The sequence below is a fragment of the Amaranthus tricolor genome, chromosome 5, assembly GCF_026212465.1.
Source record: "Amaranthus tricolor cultivar Red isolate AtriRed21 chromosome 5, ASM2621246v1, whole genome shotgun sequence".
Classification (NCBI taxonomy): domain Eukaryota; kingdom Viridiplantae; phylum Streptophyta; class Magnoliopsida; order Caryophyllales; family Amaranthaceae; genus Amaranthus; species Amaranthus tricolor.
Window position 1 is genome coordinate 32188976 of NC_080051.1, and position 21251 is coordinate 32210226.

The following is a 21251-nucleotide window of genomic DNA, read 5'->3' on the forward strand; positions in this document are numbered from 1 at the left end:
CAAGCACGAGGTTGAGAGAAAGAATTAATAGATCAAAGTTTCGGAAGGCTGACTATAATCCTTAAAAATTCAAAAATTCAGAAGGCTGACTATAAGGTTACAGGAAAACAAAATACCATTCAGTCTAACAATACTGTGGATGAAACACACAGCGGTTGCACTGTTGGGAATTATGTGAGAACTTGGGTTTGACAACTTACATCAGAATTCAGAAAGCCTGCATATATTAAATTAGCTTAATTCCTGAAATGTGTCTTTATAGTTGGGGCTGTATAAAATCTGCCATTTACTCTTTAATGGTGTAAAATCCCAACATTTCCTCTTCCACGGGATGAGTTTCGCCAACAACAACAAGACAATGGAGTGGAGCTCCAAAATCAACAGTAAGCAGCTGCTTCATGGAACCAGCAACAATGATTTGATCCTCACTTCCCAACCGGGCAAAACCCACACAAGTGGTGTTTTCATTGTAAGCTGCATTACGAATATTTTCTATCAATCACACAGGTTCACTTCTTGACAGATTGACATAACTGATTAGTGATTGCATGGATGAAATGACAATTCCAGGAAAAACAACAAAAAAAAATAATAACCTACCTGATTCACCTAACTTCTGCCCTACCTCCAGCAGTTGCTCAATTGCTGTTCCAATGGACATGAACCTCGGTGCTTCATACACCTTTTTTCCCCTGAAAATAACTTTGATTAAAAGCCGTCGAACGCACTTGATGGCGAGAAAATTGAATTTAGTTGTTAGCAAATGTTAACCTGCAGAGGGATTCCAATGACGGTTCCTTCACTTTTATATCTGCAATAGCAGAAGTCATACGTCGGTTTGAATGCAACAGATCCAGAAAACCATGCATGGAGCAAATGCAAAATACCAAAATATAACAACTAAGGTCACCATATGAAAAGAAGTATTATTATGTTTCAGTTGATACAAACGGATTTTGACATCCACATCAGCAACAATACTTAAAGGTAAGAAATCTTCATTACCTGAAAAATACCTGAAGAATCATCTATAAGCTAATACCGGATTATCAGTATTCACTTTAACACACTAATTCCTGTGATTTTAGCCACTACAGGATTACAGCTTACAAAATCACAATCTTGGTCATTCTGATGATTTTTCTGAAGTTTATATGTTTTGTAATTTATTTGTTAGGAGTGGAGGTCCAATTGTACCATATTGGAGTTTCTAACTTCGTCACTTACTTTCATGATTCATCATCATTCATCAAATCATCTACATAGTAGACTAGGAAAATCAACAATTCAAAACACTTCCGTCTTCAGAAATTTAATCAAACTGTCGACCCAGGTTCCCTGAATATTCCCAACTACTGAATCATTTTTCCAAAATAGATCAGCATTTCAGAGATTTGCACTAAAGATATCTGAAAAATTTTCATGTCATATACCTAGAGAACTAAATGAAGCCTCAAGCTCAAGGGTACCTGGTGATTTACCACCTTTCAACAAATTAAATTATCATCAGTGAACTCTAGTCTTCTAAATTCAGTACTTCTATAACACTAGTTCATTTATGATTTTAGTTAAGCGCTTCCCACAATTTATCTCTCTTATTTTCACTAGTTTAAGCTCAAGTCCACACAAATAAGTCCAACACACCACTATTAAGTTCAGATAAGTATAAGTTCAGCACAAATTAGCCAAGGAGAACAAGCCCTTATTATCTGCATGCTTTTATTATTTTATATGCCACTAGATTTATCTTCAACTTTACTTGGTTAATCCCAAAAAACACTTCAATTAATCAACTACATAGGTGTTTGAATGGTTAAACCTCTCTGATGGCCTGGCTAGGGATAGTGGCAGTTGGAGGCGTCATATCCATGTTTTAGAATACTGATGCACTCTTAGATTACCTTTTGGTGTTCTTGCCATCTTGCTTCTCTCGTTTATTTTATTATTAGTTTTTTTTGTTCTCTTTTATTTTGTAGTTGGTTCTACTTATTTATTTTATTTATATGCATTTAATTTATCTTTCCCGTGTAGCTACGTCTCCTTATCTTTCTCGAGCCGAGAGACTCCTTTGGTCATGCTCTCCTTTATGGATATGAGTTGCCGCCGTCCTTCCCTCCCCAGATCCTATCCATAGTTTTTCTATGAGTAAAATAAACTGGGTAGGATGATGATGATAATGATAAGTGCTTGAATGGAATTGTGATAGTATGAAGCACCTCATAGAAAAGGAAAACAAAAAGAAGACAACTTTAGAAATTGATAGCATTTTATAACATAATTTAGCATTTCATAGGGAGGCCAACAGGTCCGCTGGCCTACAATCTAAATGCTCATTTGAAGGTGAAGTCTCTCTCTAATGGGGTAGCCTTGTCGTTTCAATGACTTGATCCTAAAGATAATTTCATTATAAGAAATATGAGAAAGCCATGAACCAAAGCATGTGTTATGAGACCCATTCTCATAATGCCAACTAGGCAACTATATACTTCTTCAAGTCATATGCAGAAGAACATTGATAGTTGATATTCATTTCTGAAGTATTAACAGCAAAAGTTCACGATTAAAGTTGAACTACATAGGTATGATTGTATAACCATACAACCCCCTAATAAGCTACATGTCAGATCCTACACACTTGAATATGGGTACGAACATTTAACACTTCATTTTTGTCCGAAACAAGTTACACATTCATAATTCATAAGCAGAGGCGGTTGTAAGGGCATGCAAGGTGTCCGACCGCACAGGGCTGTTCAAAAATAAGGGCCCTCAAATATAATTTAATGCGTATTAGATAGGTAATTAAGGATAGAATAGTTGGTAAACTTGTCACTTGTTGTATTGGAGGTTTTGGGTTCAAATTTGGGTAATGTTTTTTTTTGGTAGAATGAATATTAGTATTTTACAGCACTCATCTTTAATTATGCATGGATAGCCTCCCAATACAGTTATCCTAATGATTCACTAACTTTTTCTTAATCCTAAGACTTCCAACAATATAAACTTTTTACAATTTTAATAGCCTTGTGCATCTCTATATGCTCGTAATTACTCCTCTCAACATTGTAAGTATAGTTTTAAAATTTTTTTTCTCTTAAGAATTTTTTCTGTTAATTAGTCCTACCTTTAATTTCTTTTAAGAACTAGTAATTACTCTAGTATTGTAAGTTTAGTTTTGAGTTTTTCTTTTAAGAATTTTTTCTGTTAGTTAGTCCCACCTTTAACTCTTTACAATTTTTAATTTCTAACATTATTTATTGTTATTTCGGGTATTGAGGGTCTAAAGCACATTCTAAGTACAAGCATTCAATTACCTGGAATTTTGGTTAGTCTTCTACTTATATACAACTTTCTTTTTCCTTTTGAATTTTTAGTGTTAAATGTAGTTATTCAGCGTAAATATTATACAACAATAATACATTAAGAGAAATGATAATGAATGGATGAAATGGGTTAAGTACATTAGAATTATTGTTTTGAAAACTTTGAAATATTTGGAATTTTGAAGTTTTTTGTTTGAACTATGCTTTTATGTCCATCCAAATTTATGTTTTTAGTATAAACATTGTTGTTTTGAAGGAAATTGAAAAAAACAATTCAGTGTAAACTTTGTACATTGCTTTTCTTGTGTTTATCCAAAAAAAAAATAGTAATTCCATTTATCACTTTTAGTTTGTCTTGAGTGTTAATTCTAGGGGAGATTGATTTTGTCTTGTCTCTAGCCTAAACCCCAAATCATTGAGTTTGTCTTGTGATTTGACTCTTATACTTCTATTCTATTTTTCATTCTTACAAACAAAAAATCAATTCAAGTATTCTCCTAATTATACTTACATCAGCTAGTAGAGTATAGCCCACAGTTCTTAATGCCTATTATAGTAAGAAGTTCTTCCACGACATCAGGAATTCTTATTGGGATGACCTTAAGAATGACATTATCATGATCTACCTTGTGGTGGACATGTAGTAGCGTTGAAGACAAACGCTTAAGTTTTGTAATGTGGTTTTTATTTTTCAAAGATGTGCATGCTTGTGTAAAAACTTGTGATCGTTGCCAATGAGTTAGCAACCTACCCAAAGGCAATGTTATGCCTTTGAACTCCATCCTAGAGGTGCAAATATATATATATATATATATATATATATATATATATATATATATATATATATATATATATATGAGGTATTGAAAACTATACATTCTTGTGGTTGTTGATTATGTTTTCAAATGGGTGAAGATCATTGCCACGAAAACAAATGATGCGCGAGTGGTAACCAAGTTCTTTAAGAAAACCATGTTGCCACGTTTTGGTTGCCTTCACATACTTATAAATGACAATGAAACCCACTTTATAGAGTAAAAGTTTGAGTCACTTCTTAGGAAGTATGGTGACCAACATAGATATGCTTAACCTTATCATTCCAAACCAGTGGCCAAGTTGAGATCTCTAACCGTGAGCTAAAACTTATACTTTTGTAAGAATTGGTCTGACAAGCTTGATGATGCCCTATAGGCTTTTCAGATCCCTATCGAGACTATGCCTTTTCATTTGACCTATGGGAAGCATTATCATCTTCTCGTAGAACTAGAATAAAGCTCACTGGGCGGTTAAGAGTCTCAACTATGACCTTAGCGCGTAGGTGAGAAGCAATTTTTAGATAATGATGAGCTAGAAGAAATCGCCCTGGATGCCGATGAGTGTCCTCTAAAAAAGAGAACAAAAAGTGGCATGACCAACGCATCACTGGGTGTGAATTTAAGAGGGCAAATCAAGTGCTTATATAATCCTCGCCTAACGTTCAAAACTGGTAAACTAAAATCTAAGTGGTCGCGACCCTCATCCCGTATGGTTCATTAAAGGTTCGAGGGCCAATTTAAGCTACGTGGCATAAGCTGATGCATTTTTATGCTAGGTGAAACCATTGAGAACACAAACGCCCTCTTTATACATACCACCAAGCACTGATTTTGCATAACTGAGTCAAGCTAAAGACATCAAAAAACACTTTGCGGGAGGCAATCCGAACAGGTCGAGCTTAAGATGCTAAAGAAGTGCTTTGCGGATTTTAAATTATTTTTATTTTTTATTGGGCATTCTTCTTTCACCTATGTGTGTTTGTGTTGGTTAAAAAAGTGAAAAAAAGCAGTTAAAGATGACGAGTTGTCGCATAAAAGCAACGACTCATCGCTTCCCTAATGGAAAGCAACAAAACCACAAAGGAGAAACACGGACAAGGATAAAACCAAAGCGACGAGTCGCTACCTTAATAAAGCCCCTCAAAAGCGCATAACAAAAACCACAAACAACATACAAGAACATAACAAAAGCGACAACTCGTCGCTTTATCCAAAAGTGTTTGTGTTCGTAGTTTTCAAAGAGGAGGACGTTTCATTTTATTTAAACACTCATTCCTCCTCCCCATTCCCTTCATACTCCTTCCTCATCTCATTCAAACCCTTAAAACCCTAACTCCCAACCTTAATTCTCTTCACATCTTCCATCACAAATCATCAAAATGCTCCAAATACCCTACAATTTTTCCAAAATCTTCTACTTTAAACCATCCCACAAACTTTTCTAAGGTTTAATTACTAAATGGATTAAGGAGTTTATTTGCAACTTAAGGCAGAGAGGATAAATTGGCACCATTGGAAAGCTTAAGGTATCTAAAGTCTAACCTACTTATATTCTACTTTAAGTTGATTGTGTCATTTTCATTGTTAAGTAGAACTACTAGGGTTAGTTGTTCCTTCTTGTTGTGCTTTTGTTGTTCGCATAATAGTTGTTTTGACCTAGGCTTTTAGTAGTAATCTTTTTGTTAATTGTTTCATAATTTGATTTAAGAGGATGAATTTATTTATATCTCACTCAAAACGCGACAGACAAGTCGATGAAGGTCCTCTAGGCAAGTCGGTAAGGGTTCATCACACCAAGGAGGGACCCAAACCCACCTTCACCACCAACAGCAGCACCTATAATGGCTACAAGTATCTCTTCTTCCCTTACCATGAGATGTGTTTTAACAAAATTTCAAGCCTACCTCTTCGCCACTTTAAAGTGGTGAACCGTACTCCCTATCAAATTCATCTACCATCGGAACCTTAATAGAATGAAACTCTTTAATGACCTTCTCACCATACTACGAAAAGGAGGGCTAGCTAAGTGCCTTCTTCTATCCAGGATAAACGTCGGAATTTCTATCAACTCTAACTCACCACAGCTACCCAGAAGGGTATGTGCATTATTACATAACATTTACCGCACCATGCCCACTATGTCTATAGGATACTTGCTATGAACATTTTTGTAATTGACATGTACATCTTTGGTCAGGGTTAGCCTACGCAAGTAGCACAATGAGAGATGGCTCTTTTCCAAGCCTCGACAATCCTCAAGACTACAAAATCCAGTTGGTACCCTATTTGTAGGAAGGTGCCTGGATATCCAAAAATCTTCTAAAGCGAAGATATCCATTGGTGGCATGATCACCATACTTATATGGTATCTTGGGATAGGCATACTCGAGAATTGTGTTGCTCTAGTAACCACCGCAAGTATTTATTACAACTATTTTACCTTTTAACGGGCCAAATTCTTCTACTTCAAAAGGAACTCTCTTAGCCATTTCCTCGTGTGCCCTAATGAGCACTTAATTGCCTTAACCTCAATGCCCACATCATTATTTAATATTCATCAAAATGATGATGTTCATGGGCTGATTATGAGTCTCATTCAATACTCGTTGCATAATGTTTTTGAGTTATATAGAGTCGATATTGATGCGGAGGAGGGGTGTAGCAATAATGAGGAAGGCAGTGAGAAGGCCTCAGACCAACCTAAATGGTTTGGGCACGTACCCTCGTATGAGGATTGACGCAGATGCTAGATCACTTTTTACTATATGGAGGGATTCATTGGGCGTCTAGGTGATCGCTTACAAACCCTTCAAGACTTTGCAATATTAGTGGAGCACCCTCCACGACTCTTACGAATCAAACATGTATGACATCAATACACGTTTGAATTCAATGCTCCTTGCCCAACTGTTTACCTCATCGATGCACCCTTTCAGAATCCCTGAGCCCACACTATCGAGAAGGAGGCTCAAAAGTAAAGGGAGAGAGTTGCATACCTCAAGACGCAAAGGACTAGGAGAAGTTAATTTTCCTTTTTCTGTCAGTTCTTCTAGTGGTCATTGAGGGACACTAAATTTCCCCTATCTGTGTGCTTAGGCACCTCTCATGAGTCCCTTGCTTTAATTTTGGAGGACAATGCTACAACTAACATGGGATGAGTTTTACCTATCTTTATATTTGTAACATCTTTTATTGCTTTCTTAGTCTAGATATTTCCTTCAAAAGAAAAAAAAAGAAAAAGAAAAAATTGAGAGGCTAGTCCGAAAACCTGAAAAGGCAGTCCAGGCAAAAAGAGAGTTGTGAGTTATAAGTTGCTGCACTTATATCCTTTGTCGCGACGTCATCGGGTATGTTTTTCTATCCTTATCTCTCTTTCTTATAATTTTAGCTCCGTCAAATTGTCACACCCTTACCCACCACGCCATCTTTTACTTAAATTTCTCGCATATCACCTTTAGTCAACCAATGATCTGTTATTTGAGCTAAAAATTTTAGTCATTTAAGCCTCATCCTCTTTACCACCAAAATAATTCTTGGATTGCGAGATCCAAGGGATTCATTATTTGAGCCTTACAGGTTTGAGTTTGGGATTTATTTTGTTAGTTTATGATGTTGATAGATTGTGATGTAGTAGTGTAGTGGGGTTGTGTATGAGGACGATAAAGAGTTGGGTTTTATGTTACTTTCATGGTGAGATCATATATAAATGAAAAGGAGATTAAGAAAAATTGTCTCTTTGTTTTGGAGAACCATTAGGAGACCCGAAGTTTTCAATGATAAAGAGGTAGCATTGCAACTGATGGTGTTATACTAGTTCAACGTTGTTGTTTAGAGATAAATAAAGATTAGGCCAATTGTGTGAACTTAAATGATGCTATCCAAGGTTGCTGAAGACCTTTATAATTTTTATGTGCTTAATGTTATATCCATGGTTGCAAAAGACCCTCTTGCTATCCACTATGAAAAGAAAGCATGAGAGAACCTAATGCTTGTTTTATCATGTTCAGGGTTCGATCAGCCCGAATCCAGGTTTATTTGCCGATTGAGTCGCCTTTTTGCACGATTCATATCGTCGGCGGCAACATTCTCATTTGCAAAGATTGAAGCTTTCTCAAACATTGAAATTCAACACCTAGAAAAGAAAAAAGGAAACTGAAGAAAAGAAGAGAGAAGGACAGAAATAAAGATGCACTAAGAAAAACTTACAGGATGACATATGAGTTCTGTTGATGGCCAGCCGCCATGTCTAGGGTTTTCTACTTGGTTTTCTCTCGCCCTTTTAGTAATCTGATTTAGTAAAAATGAATCAGTAGGCTAGGCCCATTTAAAAGCACTTTGATTATCTGATTATTCTTATACCTTTTCTTTATTTTTTTTTCCTTCCATTTCCTTCAATGTCATATTTGATTAGTGGGCTAGGCCCATTTTAAATTTTCTTTTCCTATCATTTAATGTCACACTATTTTTTTTACAATCACATTATTATATTTGTTATACAATACAATTAAATTAAATTAATGTCAGGACTACTTATATTTTTTACAATTAGATTAAACAATACCTAAAAATCAAACCAAACAGCCTAAGCGAACAAACAACAAATATGTCAACTAGCGAATCGTGAATCCGAATTCGTACAACGAATCAAACCGAATCACGAATCGTGTGACATTGATTATGTTTAAATCTCATCTTTTTTTTGTATGAACATGGCTTGTACTTGTATTATCTTTAATTTTATGATACCTCAGTCTATATTGTTTATACTAAAAAAAGGGAGGAAATAATGATGAGAAAGCGAGAAAAATTTTGGAAAAGAGAAAAACCCAGCTAGGTTGAAAACCCGAAAAGGCAAGCTAGGCAAAAGAGCAGCATGAGTGGGTAAGCATGTGATAAGTGGAACAATTAATTCGTGGCTAAGACGAAACCCAAAAATGAGTTCTTAGACAAAATGAGATATAAAAAGAGAAATTTTGATTATTTGCATCTCATTTGTACTTGGTGTAGGCGCCATAAGCAGGAGTCGTAAAGTAGAAAATTGGGTAGACCATCAATGAAGGGATAAGTGTAAATTTCATTGTTTTTTTCCCTATTCTCTATGAATTATTAGGGGGTTAAAGCGTAGAGATATTAAGGTACTTTATGTTGTACCTTCGTTTGTATTGTGTTAGTGCTAGCCAAGTGAAAAGGACAAGAGGTTGGGTTATTTGAACTTTTGGCTACACTAGGACTAGGAAAGATTAGGAATGAAGGCATAAGAAGTAGTTTTGGATAGTGGAAGACCGTGCTTAGCCTTATTTTTACCTTAATTCACCTTGAGTTTGCTCGAGGACGAGCAAAGGTGAAGCATAGGTGAGTTTAATAAGTGCAATTATTTGCACTTATTAGTGCCATTTATACTCTTTTTTGATGAAATTTTGGACTAGTTTATATGATTATAATGACTATTTAAGAAGTTTGTCTCATAAGCTTGATTGTAATATTTTATGTAATTTTGAGATGAAAATTGAAGTTTTATAGTATCTACGGAGTGATAAGAGGGTGAAGGTTTGGAGAAATGGCCTAAAACCCTGAAGAAAGGGTGAAAGAAGAAGGCACCAAGGAAGCCATGAGACAAGTCGTTGCCTAGAGCCTGTACAAAAGCAATGACTCATCACACAATAATCTGATAAAAGAAGCGATAAGTCGCTACAAAATATGCGACGACTCGTCGCATATCCCATGATGTCGTAAAGAAGCGACGAGTCGCTGCAAAAAAAGCGATGACCCGTTGCCCTGTCTCTGAAAATCATATACAGAAGTAGCAAGTATGCAACGAGTCGCCACTTTTTAGGCGACGATTCGTCGCCGATCTCCTGGAGCTCTCCACACGTCTTTTCCCACGTTTGGCAATTGATAGTTATTTTATTTCATTTTATTTATTTATTTTAGTAAAAATTAGATTCTTGGGAGGATTGATTCCTAAGTAACCTTTTAATATAAATAGGAGAGTTTTAGGTTTTAGTTTTATTACTTTCCTTTTTTTTTTTTGTTCTCGGACAATTTTAGTTTACATGTAATGTAAGATTTTTCCTCTTTGTTTTTCTTAGTTCTTCCATTTCTAGACAGAATTGTAATTGCTTTCAATCCAATAAAGTCCAATTGCCATTAAATCGCTGTGAGTTTTCTTTCATGTTATTCAATTATTGTTTCTATTGTTTAATTGTTCTTTTGTTCTTTAATTGTTTATTGTTTATTTTTGGTACTTAAGTTTTATGTTTATTCGATTGAATTGTTCTAGGGTTTGCATATTCTTAGATTAATTTCCTCTAAGTTATCTTAATTGTTTTCTATTAGTATAAACTATGTCTAGAATCATGCCTATAGTATTAATTGTTAATTTTATGTCAATTATCATGTCTAATGAGTAGATTAATTATCTAGGATTGAGGGATTGATCCCAATTTCGATATAGAATGATGTTACTAGATTAATTATTTGAAGACGAATTAATGATTACATCATGCTTAATGAGTCTCGATTTAAATAAATGTATTAACCATTTCAATTGAATGGAACTTCGAGATTGGGAGTAATTTAAGATTGAGGTAAATTTAGATTAAATTCAAATTAGTTTAGCCAATAAAACAAAAGTTTGAGGATTAAAATAGATATGGTCCTAAAAAGATATTAATCAATATAGCGGAAACTTGAGATAATTTAGATCCCTTATAATCATATAAAGACTCAATTTTATATAAGTAGGAAAGAGATTTATTTCTATACCAGAATTAGGTGATTCTCGACAACCTAGACTGCTTTTATTATTGTTTGAACCGTAATTTTTTGCTTAGTATATTTTAGTAGTATATTTTGATAGTTTAGTCCATCGATCATAATAGTGCTAAACTCAAAATTCTATATCATATATTTTTGTTTTGTATTGCGTGATTATAAGAATTAGGTAAAACAATTAAACTAGCTATCATGAGATCAACCAGTTAGCTACACATACACAGACACCATGCGCTTGCAGTCAAAATAAATTTCACATCAACAGTTAATCAAGGCTACATGACAAATGAAAGGAGTTGTAGCCCCAATATACCATAATCATACATTCTTGAAGGTTCTAATGACTCCCAAGTCCCAACACCACCATAAAAGGTAAGGTGAACATTAGTATATCAAAACCTAGGACTAAACTTGACTGTGTTACGTGACTATTTTGTAAAAATTCCCAATATAAACCAAATTAAAGCATCCAAGTGCCTAACTTCTAATCATGTCCGATTGTCAAGGATATAAAGTGAAGCGTATGAGAAACAAAGTTTCTTTAGCCCTGACTAAGTTATGCTTATAGTGTAAGAGTAACTTTAGGCCACAACAATTTTGGGGTTTTAGCAAAGAAATAAACCACATAACACAAAATTTATAAATAAAAAGATACCAAATTCGATAAATACATGCAAGAAGTAAAGCAGCATGAAGATTAAGAGGCAATCATGTTTAAAGAATGATAAACTCAAGAGAAATGACAGACAACCTCACCTAACAAACACAGAGTATGCAGACCAAGGTCACGGTTTCTTTTAATCTTTTCGTAGAAGCTATCAGGTCTCCAAGTCTCAGTAAAAAAAGGAATTGAGATTGTCTCTCCATACCGATACAACTGTAATCCACATACTCCAACTGCATTCATCACTGATGCATTGTGTACCACCATGACATCAACTCCCATCTGCTTTGCTCGGACAACAAGATCAGTGTGTGTGGTTGCTCTGTGAACCACATTATTATAGAAAACAATCATTAAGCAATAAACCCAAGATCATAATCTATTAAACTGGAACAAACAAGCATCATACTTAAAACAACCACAATGACATTCTTCGTCACAAATAAATAAGCAAGATTGGTGAGAGATAACAAACACACCCAAAGGGATCTCCCACGACCAGGAAGGCAACATCAGAATGGCATGCTTGAGACAGGAAAGAATCTGCCTTTTCCTCAACCATTTCTCTATCTGCCACAATCACTGATTTGCCATATAATTTTTCCTGGAATAATTTAGAGCAACAAAAAATGAGAACCATAAAAAAGATTTAATAAAGGAACTCAAGCGGAAGAGGGATAAGTACTGTAACTGTACCAGCTTAGAGAGGCCATCAGAAGCAATACCAAAAGACAAAAGAGAGGTGTAAGCTTCAATGTAGACCTTGTCACAAATCTTAATAGCCTCCAAACCTCTCAAAGTTATATCTTTCTCATCTCCCAAACCCAATCCAATAATGTACAACATTTTTACAACTATACAAAAAGAAATCACTCTCATGAATAGATTGGTAATACTAATACTTGTATTTGCAGTAGATAGAAAATGCAATTTATGAAGCAAATGCAATTAAACAAAGCTACAAATTCAATGTAGCACAGCATTGAATAATAAAAAAATAAAATATCACAAGCAGCACGAAGATCTTTGATGAGGTTTACGCTCGCCTCTCCAAACTATTTTCTTATTAAAGTATTAACGGCTGCTGTTTGCTCTACTTCTCTTTGAGTAATAAGTTTCTAGAGTAACTAAATTACCTCTCCAGTCTCCTCCAATTTGAGGGTTTTATACTTCTGAAAGTCAACTATCAATTCTTTAAATTAGAGCTTAATTGGTGTATTTGAATGATTCTCATGTTTAACAATGACAATTTGACATAGCCGCATAGGCATTACTCATTAGAATATAAGAATTAACAATTAATAATATGCTCCCACATTATTTATGGGTAGTGAAAATTTTGATAAACAATATATATATATATATATATATATATATATATATATGGGAGAAGTTCCAGTGCGAACTGTGCTTATGTGTGAACCGTGCGAACCTTGTTATTGTTTGGCAAAAAAGTGTTACTATTTTTGTGTGAAATTTTTATGGTTGAAAAGTAACACTTTTTGATGTAAAAGTAACACTTTTGAAAAGTGTTTCTTTTTGGCAAAAACGTGTTACTTTCAACCATAAAAATTAAGAAAAAAAATTGTAACACGTTTTTGCCAAAAAATAACAAGGTTCACACGGTTTACACTTAAGCACAGTTCGCACTGAAACTCGAATATATATATATATATATATATATATATATATATATATATTGCAAAAAATCACCAATTGTAGAGTCACTGGCCTGAAGAACTTAATCAAACATCACAACTCTCAAAGTTTTAAGCTGTATTATCATACTGTACCAATGAAAATACTATTTCTAAACTCTCAAAGTTCCAAACTTCATTATCATCTTCCAAGTTCACAATTCAACCCTAACAAAACAAATAATTCAACGTGAAACATTTTTTCTCTTTCTTTAAACTTCTCTTAACATGTTTTTTCCAACTGATTTATAAATGTCTAAATTTCCGAAAATTTAAGTTTGATATAAACAACTAAAAATACTAATTCATTAAAATTCAGTACAAATTATAATACTAATCAAAATCAACAAATTACGATTTATGAACCATACTAACCTAACCAAAATATAAATTTCATCAAGCAATTTACAATAAGTAATCAAGAATAGAGATTGAATAAAATACCTAAAACAAATAGAGCAGGCGAGTAGTGACCTAGTATTGTGGCTGCCGCCTGCGGTGGCGGATCCAGGTTTCAGAGTCCCATGAGGCACCAACAAATGGGCGAAATTTCGATAAAGTTCTGTTTGTAAAATTAACAACTAAAAATGGACGAAAACTATTGTAGTTAGAATTTTTCTCAACCATACCACAAAGCTTAAACCAAAATCTTCAATGAAATTAAAAATCCCTTATTTTTATTTTACTTCATTTCTCAGAAATAAAAAAAGAAAAAAAAACATATAATTTTCACACGAATGAATTTCCAAGAAATAGTTATTTGAACTTAGCAAACCATCATTTTAACCAAAAACAAATAGCCCATCACTCAAACAAGTAAACAAAACCAAACAACACTGAATTACATCTAAGACTTCCTCCTTTTTATTTATTTTTTTGTCAAAAAATTTTAATAAAATAACAAAGATAAGATTGTGATGTTGATGGAAGTATAAATCAAACCCTTCAATGAATTTCATGAATCCAAAACTCAAACATAACAAACAAATTTAAACTTACCCAACCAACAAAATTAAACTCACCCAACAAACACAGTAACATTAACAATTAACAAACACATACACATTGACAAATGACAAACACATTAACATTCTAAGTTTCTAACATTCTAACAAAATTCAAGAGCATAAAAATCAAGAAATAGCATACAAAAATCATAAAAATTAAGATTAAAGATTAAAACATTAAAATTCTGATTTCAATTTTCAAACATCGAAAATTAAAGAACAATCTATTGAAATAAAAATATGTAAAACCCCTGAATTTCTGACCCCTTGTACGAAACCAAAACCGTAAAGGGCGGGAGGAAATTCGGGTGTTACATTAAAATCAAATAAATAAAATAATAAACTTTTAAAATGTCAGTGGAAATTTCGGCAGCACTTGCCCTAAAACTATGCGCCTTTGTAGAAAAAAAAACAAAAGTTATTAGAATCTAATAAAGTAAAGGCATCAACGGCCATAAAACTATATCACGGCGGAATGATTCATCGCCAGCTTCTCATGTCAAGCATGGATCGTGGTTCCAATGTAAACGCTTGAATTTCAAATGACAAAACTTTTAAACTAAAACATACAAACCAGAAAATTATGCAGCGGAAATAAACTTATACAAATGGAGGTCGCATGTGTCTCAAAACATATACAATCTAGCAAAAATATAACTTTGGGGTTAAAACCCATGATACATTATTATAAACATAAGTTACGCGCTCGATCCCCCATATGCAATGCACGAGAGACTCCATAACCTGTTCAAATCTATCTATGATCTCCCTGTTGCTCAACGTAAGACAGAAATATCAAACGTATCATCACAAGGCCATCATAGAAAGAGCCATTTCAAACAAATCAAATATGTAGACGTCAAAAACTAACATCACATCATAATAAGGCATAATTAGTATCAATAGAGTGTGTCATAATATGAAGGTGATTTCACAACGCTCCAGGTGCTAATCGTAACCACTAAACATCAATTCCTACTTCTCGCTGTCATTTCCATCCTCTTCACTTCTTTTCGACTTCATAACTTCTCGGTATCACTTGAATCAAGAGCCAAACCACTTTCAAATATCTATCTATATATGTGACTAGAGGCCACTATATTGGGGTTTGCAAGACCCACATGGCAACACCTCAACCACGGGCGGTGACGGGCCATACCGGCGCCCAATGGTAAAGTATGATCATACCCCCGTACAACGACCATACACAGATGGTCCTACCTCCGGAAACTAAACCCACTGGGGTACCAAACCAGTGGAGCCACAATACCTAAACGTATGTGACTAGAGGCCACCATATTGGGGTTTGCAAGACCCACATGGCAATACCTCAACCAAGGGCGGTGACGGGCCATACCAGCGCCCAATGGTAAAGTATGACATACTTACGTATAGCGACCATATACAAATGGTCCTACCTCCGGAAACTAAACCCATTGGGGTACCCTATCCGGTGGAGTCACAATACCAAACAAGTCTGATATGAATCTCATCAATAGGGGACTCATTCCCATTACGACCAACAACTTTCTTGCTCCATCACTAAGGGACTCATTCCCGTTCCAGCTAACGTAAGTCAAACTCATCAATAAGGGAGTCATTCCCATTCAAACTAGCAATAAATCAATCTCATCAATAAGGAAACCATTCACTATTCAAACTAACGATAAACAATATCATTAATAAAGGACTCGCTCCGCTTTCAAACAAATAATAACCAATCGCAATAACAAGAGAATCGTTCTCATTCTAAATCATTATCAGCATTTGGGATACTAGTACCATTCTCTATCAGTAAACTTGAAAATCATATAATCAATAACTTCGATATTTCATTCGACGATAATTCATAAATAGTGTACAACATATGTTTTAACACAATTCAATATTGATAAATATACAATGCAAGATGCATGTAAGGGTTAATTACTACGTGTACGTACCTGTAAGCGTCACTGCACGACCAAAAGTTACAAAAATAACCCAACTAAGGTCTTACTTTCCTCTTATGAACTGGGAACCTATACAAGTTAGGAATAGAACTAATAAGTTCCCTTAACTACTTTGTCATACCAACTAAATGCCCAAGTAACCACTATCACCCATTCAACATGAGTTTTCGATTACTCTAGCCCGCACACAACTCATTCAATAAAAGTCAAAATCATTAACTCAACACAACATGAGTCTTTTCACCAATTTAAAAGTAAAAGCATGTATGAATCGTTCCTTTTCATCAACTAATTTTGAGTATATCGGTTCGCATTACCCAAAAATAACTAATCATAACTAAGCCTTACAATTTTAATATAACACTTATTCAAAGATAAGGCAAATCTTAGAGTTATCGAATCGCGATATCATTTGTTACCTTCTCCAAAGCTAGAAAGAACTATAATCAAAACAACACGACAAGCAACTTTAGCAACCATCGACGATAAGTTGACATTGTACCCTTGGCTTACTAAATTATGCATTAAGACTTCAATAACAACCTAATCAGAGTACTTGTAATTCGCAACAATTAAACCACACAATTAGCAATTATTATTCCCAATTTAACAACCACACCACTTCTATGTTCAACTCTAATCATAACCATTACCAACTAAATCTATCACAACAATATTTAACCAAACTAAGTTTTAAAACAACTTGTAAGGTTATCCGATCAATCATCGCACCACCAAAATATAGCATAAAACACACATCATTAGTAATTTCATCTCTAACTCCAAACCCTAGTCATTTCATGTTCAAAGATAACACTTTTAATCATTATCCATATCAAAAATCAATAAAACTAATACACCACCAAAATGTGACATGAAAGCCCACACCATTACTAATTTCAAAGAGAACACCTTTAATTATTACTCATAGTAAGATTAAAAGAAACTAACACACAATTAACACATAACCCATAATTTCTAATCGCACTTCAAACCTAAATCATATGTTCAATTCATCCATCAAACTCTTACCCACAAAAAGATTCAATTAATTTAACACAAAACCAACATCAAACTCAATACACTTAATAAAGCTCCAAATAAAACAAGAAAATTAATTAGAGAAAAGAGAAGAGATGGCTTACAATGGGGGAATTAGCAAAGGGGTGGAAGACATGTAAATGATGTGGTGGTGGTGCGTGTGCGTGTGCGAGGCGGTGAAGGCTGCACAACCAGCCGTGCCAGCCGCTGCTGCTGGTAGCTGTTTGAGTGCAGCTTAGTTGCTGCTAAGTGGGAGAAGGGGGACACAGCCTACTGCTAGTGTCTGGGATGCTGCTTGCTGCTCGTGGGAGGAGGGAAACACGGCCTTGTGGTGCTCGTGGTGCTCGTGGGCGGCTGATTGGGGCCAACTGCTGGCGGCACAACAAGGGGAAAGGGAGAAGAGAGAGAGAGGGAAGGAGGGAGATGGTGAGGCGTGTGCTGTTGAGGGCATCGGTATCTCACTAAAACCCTAATCCTTTTTCTTTTTTTTTAACTTATTTAATTATTCATTCACTTTCTTAGAATCATCTTCTGCTCGATTAAGAAACTCATCTTCGAGTGCTCTCACATTTTAATCACATAATAATTTGATTCGAACCTCTTTATTTAAAAATCGTAATTGTATTTTTAATATAAATATATGTTAATATTTAAATTTGTATATGAAAGGATTTATTAAAATTAATTCTAAATTAATTTAATATAATTATAAAATCCCCAAAAGTTATTAAAATATTAATTAATGACGTCAGAAAATTTCGAGGTGTTACAAAATACCTTAACGCATTAAATACTAATATCAAGGGACAGCCGGACAGAGCAGCAGGCGGCAAAAGGGGTTTGCGGCAGGTGGCAACGGTGGTTGGGACAGGGGCGACGACGGCAGCTGGTTGGGTAAGTTGTAAGTTTTAGGGTTTTGTTTTTAGGAGAAGGAGAGATAATGGGTAAGAATTAAAAAATCTGATTTCTAAATTTAAACTTTGCACATAGATTTCACCATTTTTTCTCAGCCAGTTTTAGATTTTTTTTTAAATAAATAATAATAATAATTTTCCCGGGGCACTTGCTAGAGTGCCCCAACATAGGTCCGCCAGGGGCACGGCCAGAGACAACTGGATCAGCCAAGCAGGCAACTGGAGCAGGCAGCAGCAGGAAAAACTATTAGAACACAAAGAAGTACTCTTTGTCTCCCTTCGTTGCTAAATGTGTTCATGTCAATTTAAAAGGATTGAATTCTTTCAATCAAGTAACTAGTGGAAATATGTATTTAATTGTAAGTTAATTATAGAAGAATCATAAAAATAAAATTTAAAAAAATAAAGAAAGACGACTTTTTTTAGGTTAAATAAATCTTTTATATTGGTTTTAATTATAAGTGAAAAATATGTAGTAACTATAAGAATAAAGTAATTAGAAAATTTAAACAAAAAGTTACGATAATTCTGTCCAACATGTGTAAATACAAGGATTAAATATGACTAAAATTATGTAATGAAAATATTCTTTGTGAGAGCAACAAATAGAAGAGTTTTTTTATAATAATGTTATAAATTTAAAGGGAAATAAAAGAACAATATTTATTTATTTGGGTAAAAGGATATTATATTAATTTGAAGGTTTACTAATATATACTTCATAATTTCATATTTTAAAAACAATTTAAATGACTAAAAAAGGAAAAATAGAGGAGGAAATAGTCTAAAGGAGACATGTTAGGCAAAACTAAAGAATAGGAGTAGAATTAGGGAAGAAATTGAAGCATTGAGAAACAATAAAGAAAGAGAATTGGAATCATAGAAATTACAATTAGAAATTTGATTTATTTTAGTAACTACATAGAAATATATCAAAGAAGAGAAGGCGACAAACATGAATGATGGAGATGTATCAAAGCAAATTCAGCAAATGGTAAGGTTCATTCGCCAAGAGGCCGAGGAAAAAGCCTATGAAATCTCTATTTCCACTGAAGAGGTAACTCGTAACCCATTAATCAATTCATTGGCTTATGTGCATTGCATTACTTTGTATTGTAAATTTTTAGTCAAGTAATTTTTATGGATAGGAATTAGGAATTAGGAATTCGAAATTAGAAATAAGGAATAAGGAATTAGAAACTAGGACTCAGGAACTAGGAATTAAGAATTAGGATCGTATGATTGATAATTGACATTAATTTATTAGATAGAATTTTGTATGGGCGTAAGGTACGAATTTTCCTAATTTTCTAGTATCCGGTTACATAGGAATTCAATATAGCCAAGCTAGAGCTATTAGAAGCAGAGAAAAAGAAGATTAGACAAGAATATGAGCGCAAGGCTAAACAGGTGGAAGTTCGCAAAAAGATGTATGTAAACCATTCATTAATTATTGATCGTATCCATCCATCATCAAATAAAACTCATAAAAGATTGTACTTGTTTGATTATGTTTAATGCGCGCAGAGAATATTCAATGCAATTGAATGCTGCGCGCATTAAGTTCCTACAAGCTCAAGATCAATTAGTGAAAGGGATGAAGGAAGCTGCTTCCAAAGAGCTTCTTCGTGTTTCTACTAACGACAAGACTGCCTATAAGAAGCTGCTCCTGGCCTTTTCTGACGACAAGAACGCTTACAAGAAACTTCTTCAACCCTTGATTGTTCAGGTAACGTACTTACTAGTTACTGCGTAGCTTGCTTCTTTTATGAATTTTAACACTGAAGTATATTTTCATGGATCCCTTTAATTTTCAGAGCTTGCTACGCTTGAAAGAACCCTCTGTGTTGTTACGTTGTAGGGAGATGGATAAGAGAACTATTGAGTCTGTTATTGAAGATTCTAAACGTGAATATGCTGAAAAGGCTAATGTTCGCTCTCCCACTATTACCATTGATAAGCTCTATCTTCCTCCTCCACCCTCTTCTTCTGACCCACATTCTCCTTCATGGTAATATACCACATTGTAAAAATTATTTTAAGCTTAGTTGGATATTTATGATCCTAAGTTGAGTTGTTGGATTTATTTTTATGTATATGGTAGCTCGGGAGGAGTGGTGATGGCTTCTCCAGATGGAAAAATAGTTTTTGAAAATACTCTAGATGTTCGTTTGGATCTGGCATTTCGACAGAAATTACCTGAGGTATGTCGTGTACTTGTAATATTTTTAACTTACCAATTGTTTCTCTCTACTAGTATTTTTAACAACAAAACTAAGTTGAAATAAATTCCTAGCTTATCTGGTGTTATATTTTTTTTGTAGATACGAAACCACCTTTTCGATTGTGCCCATGTTGTGTCATGTTGAAGAACAAGTCATTGCTCAAATGGAAAAATAGAGTTGTTTCTTAATGCTTATTATATAAGACAGTCTTATTAGGAATCAAGTGATAAGTATATCTAACCTAAACTAAATGAGTGTTTTTGAATCTTGCTAGCTATATGATTTGGGTGCTGGAAAGGAGTTAGAGTTAAAATAACTAAGAGCTTCAAATTATTTTAGAGAATGTAATAATATAATCTAATATGCAAAATTACTACTTGCACTCTTATTTAGATGAACTTGAAAGCAATTGATTATATATGGTACTTGTTGTGATCACCTTCTTCAAAACTTCAAAGAAGATGTCCAGGAATTATTAGATAAGATATTACAATTTTTTTCATACCATGTTATTATACAATGTTTTGTAATTTGTTTATTTCAACGAGTTACGAGGCCATAGTACTCTTAATAAAGTGGATATGTTTTATTTTGTGATTCGGATGAAATTTAAGAATTAAGAAAGTATGATTAAGTACCAGTTTTTCTCCAAGCTTGAACATATAAGGTAAATATTGGTACTAAAGCATGTTGTACCATCTACAAATCCCTACATTTAAAAATATATAGGTGTATAGATCATGTACCATAAGTGATTGAATGGCCAAGGTTTGAGGCTTGAGGGGGTTTATTAGGATGTAAAAGTGAGAAGTCAATATTTATGGTAGATCACAATTCGT

The 21251-nt window shown here is 34.2% G+C and overlaps 2 protein-coding genes across 3 annotated transcripts; one reads left to right on the forward strand and one right to left on the reverse strand.

Moving 5' to 3' along the window:
- Positions 1-24: 24 nt before the first annotated feature.
- LOC130813883 (probable diphthine methyl ester synthase) lies at positions 25-17746 on the reverse strand. Of its 2 annotated transcripts, XM_057679785.1 has the most exons (9): positions 17378-17746; positions 16224-16301; positions 13718-13854; positions 12273-12430; positions 12056-12180; positions 11669-11898; positions 772-811; positions 601-692; positions 25-474 (listed from the first exon to the last, which is right to left on the reverse strand). In XM_057679785.1, the coding sequence occupies exons 4-9, from the start codon at positions 12420-12422 to the stop codon at positions 287-289; spliced, it is 825 nt and encodes a 274-aa protein (XP_057535768.1). In that variant the 5' UTR covers positions 12423-12430; positions 13718-13854; positions 16224-16301; positions 17378-17746; the 3' UTR covers positions 25-286. The 2 variants fall into 2 exon arrangements, with proteins under 2 accessions (XP_057535768.1, XP_057535769.1); XM_057679786.1 differs by lacking the exon at positions 16224-16301.
- A 1349-nt stretch (positions 17747-19095) lies between these two features.
- LOC130813194 (V-type proton ATPase subunit E2-like) lies at positions 19096-20829 on the forward strand. Its single transcript, XM_057678955.1, has 6 exons — positions 19096-19244; positions 19517-19617; positions 19715-19916; positions 20005-20198; positions 20292-20391; positions 20512-20829. Exons 1-6 carry the CDS (start codon positions 19143-19145, stop codon positions 20554-20556), a joined length of 744 nt encoding a protein of 247 aa, XP_057534938.1. The 5' UTR covers positions 19096-19142; the 3' UTR covers positions 20557-20829.
- Positions 20830-21251: the final 422 nt, after the last annotated feature.

Coding starts and splice junctions, on each gene's coding strand:
- LOC130813883 (XM_057679786.1), bottom strand. CDS start 12,422: ATGTTGTACATTATTGGATTGGGTTTGGGAGATGAGAAAGATATAACT. Junction 693..771: donor TCATTGGAATCCCTCTGCAG/GTTAACATTTGC, acceptor AGTTATTTTCAG/GGGAAAAAAGGTGTATGAAG. Junction 475..600: donor GCAGAAGTTAGGTGAATCAG/GTAGGTTATTAT, acceptor TTCGTAATGCAG/CTTACAATGAAAACACCACT.
- LOC130813194 (XM_057678955.1), top strand. CDS start 19,143: ATGAATGATGGAGATGTATCAAAGCAAATTCAGCAAATGGTAAGGTTC. Junction 20,199..20,291: donor GACCCACATTCTCCTTCATG/GTAATATACCAC, acceptor TGTATATGGTAG/CTCGGGAGGAGTGGTGATGG. Junction 20,392..20,511: donor TTCGACAGAAATTACCTGAG/GTATGTCGTGTA, acceptor TTTTTTTTGTAG/ATACGAAACCACCTTTTCGA.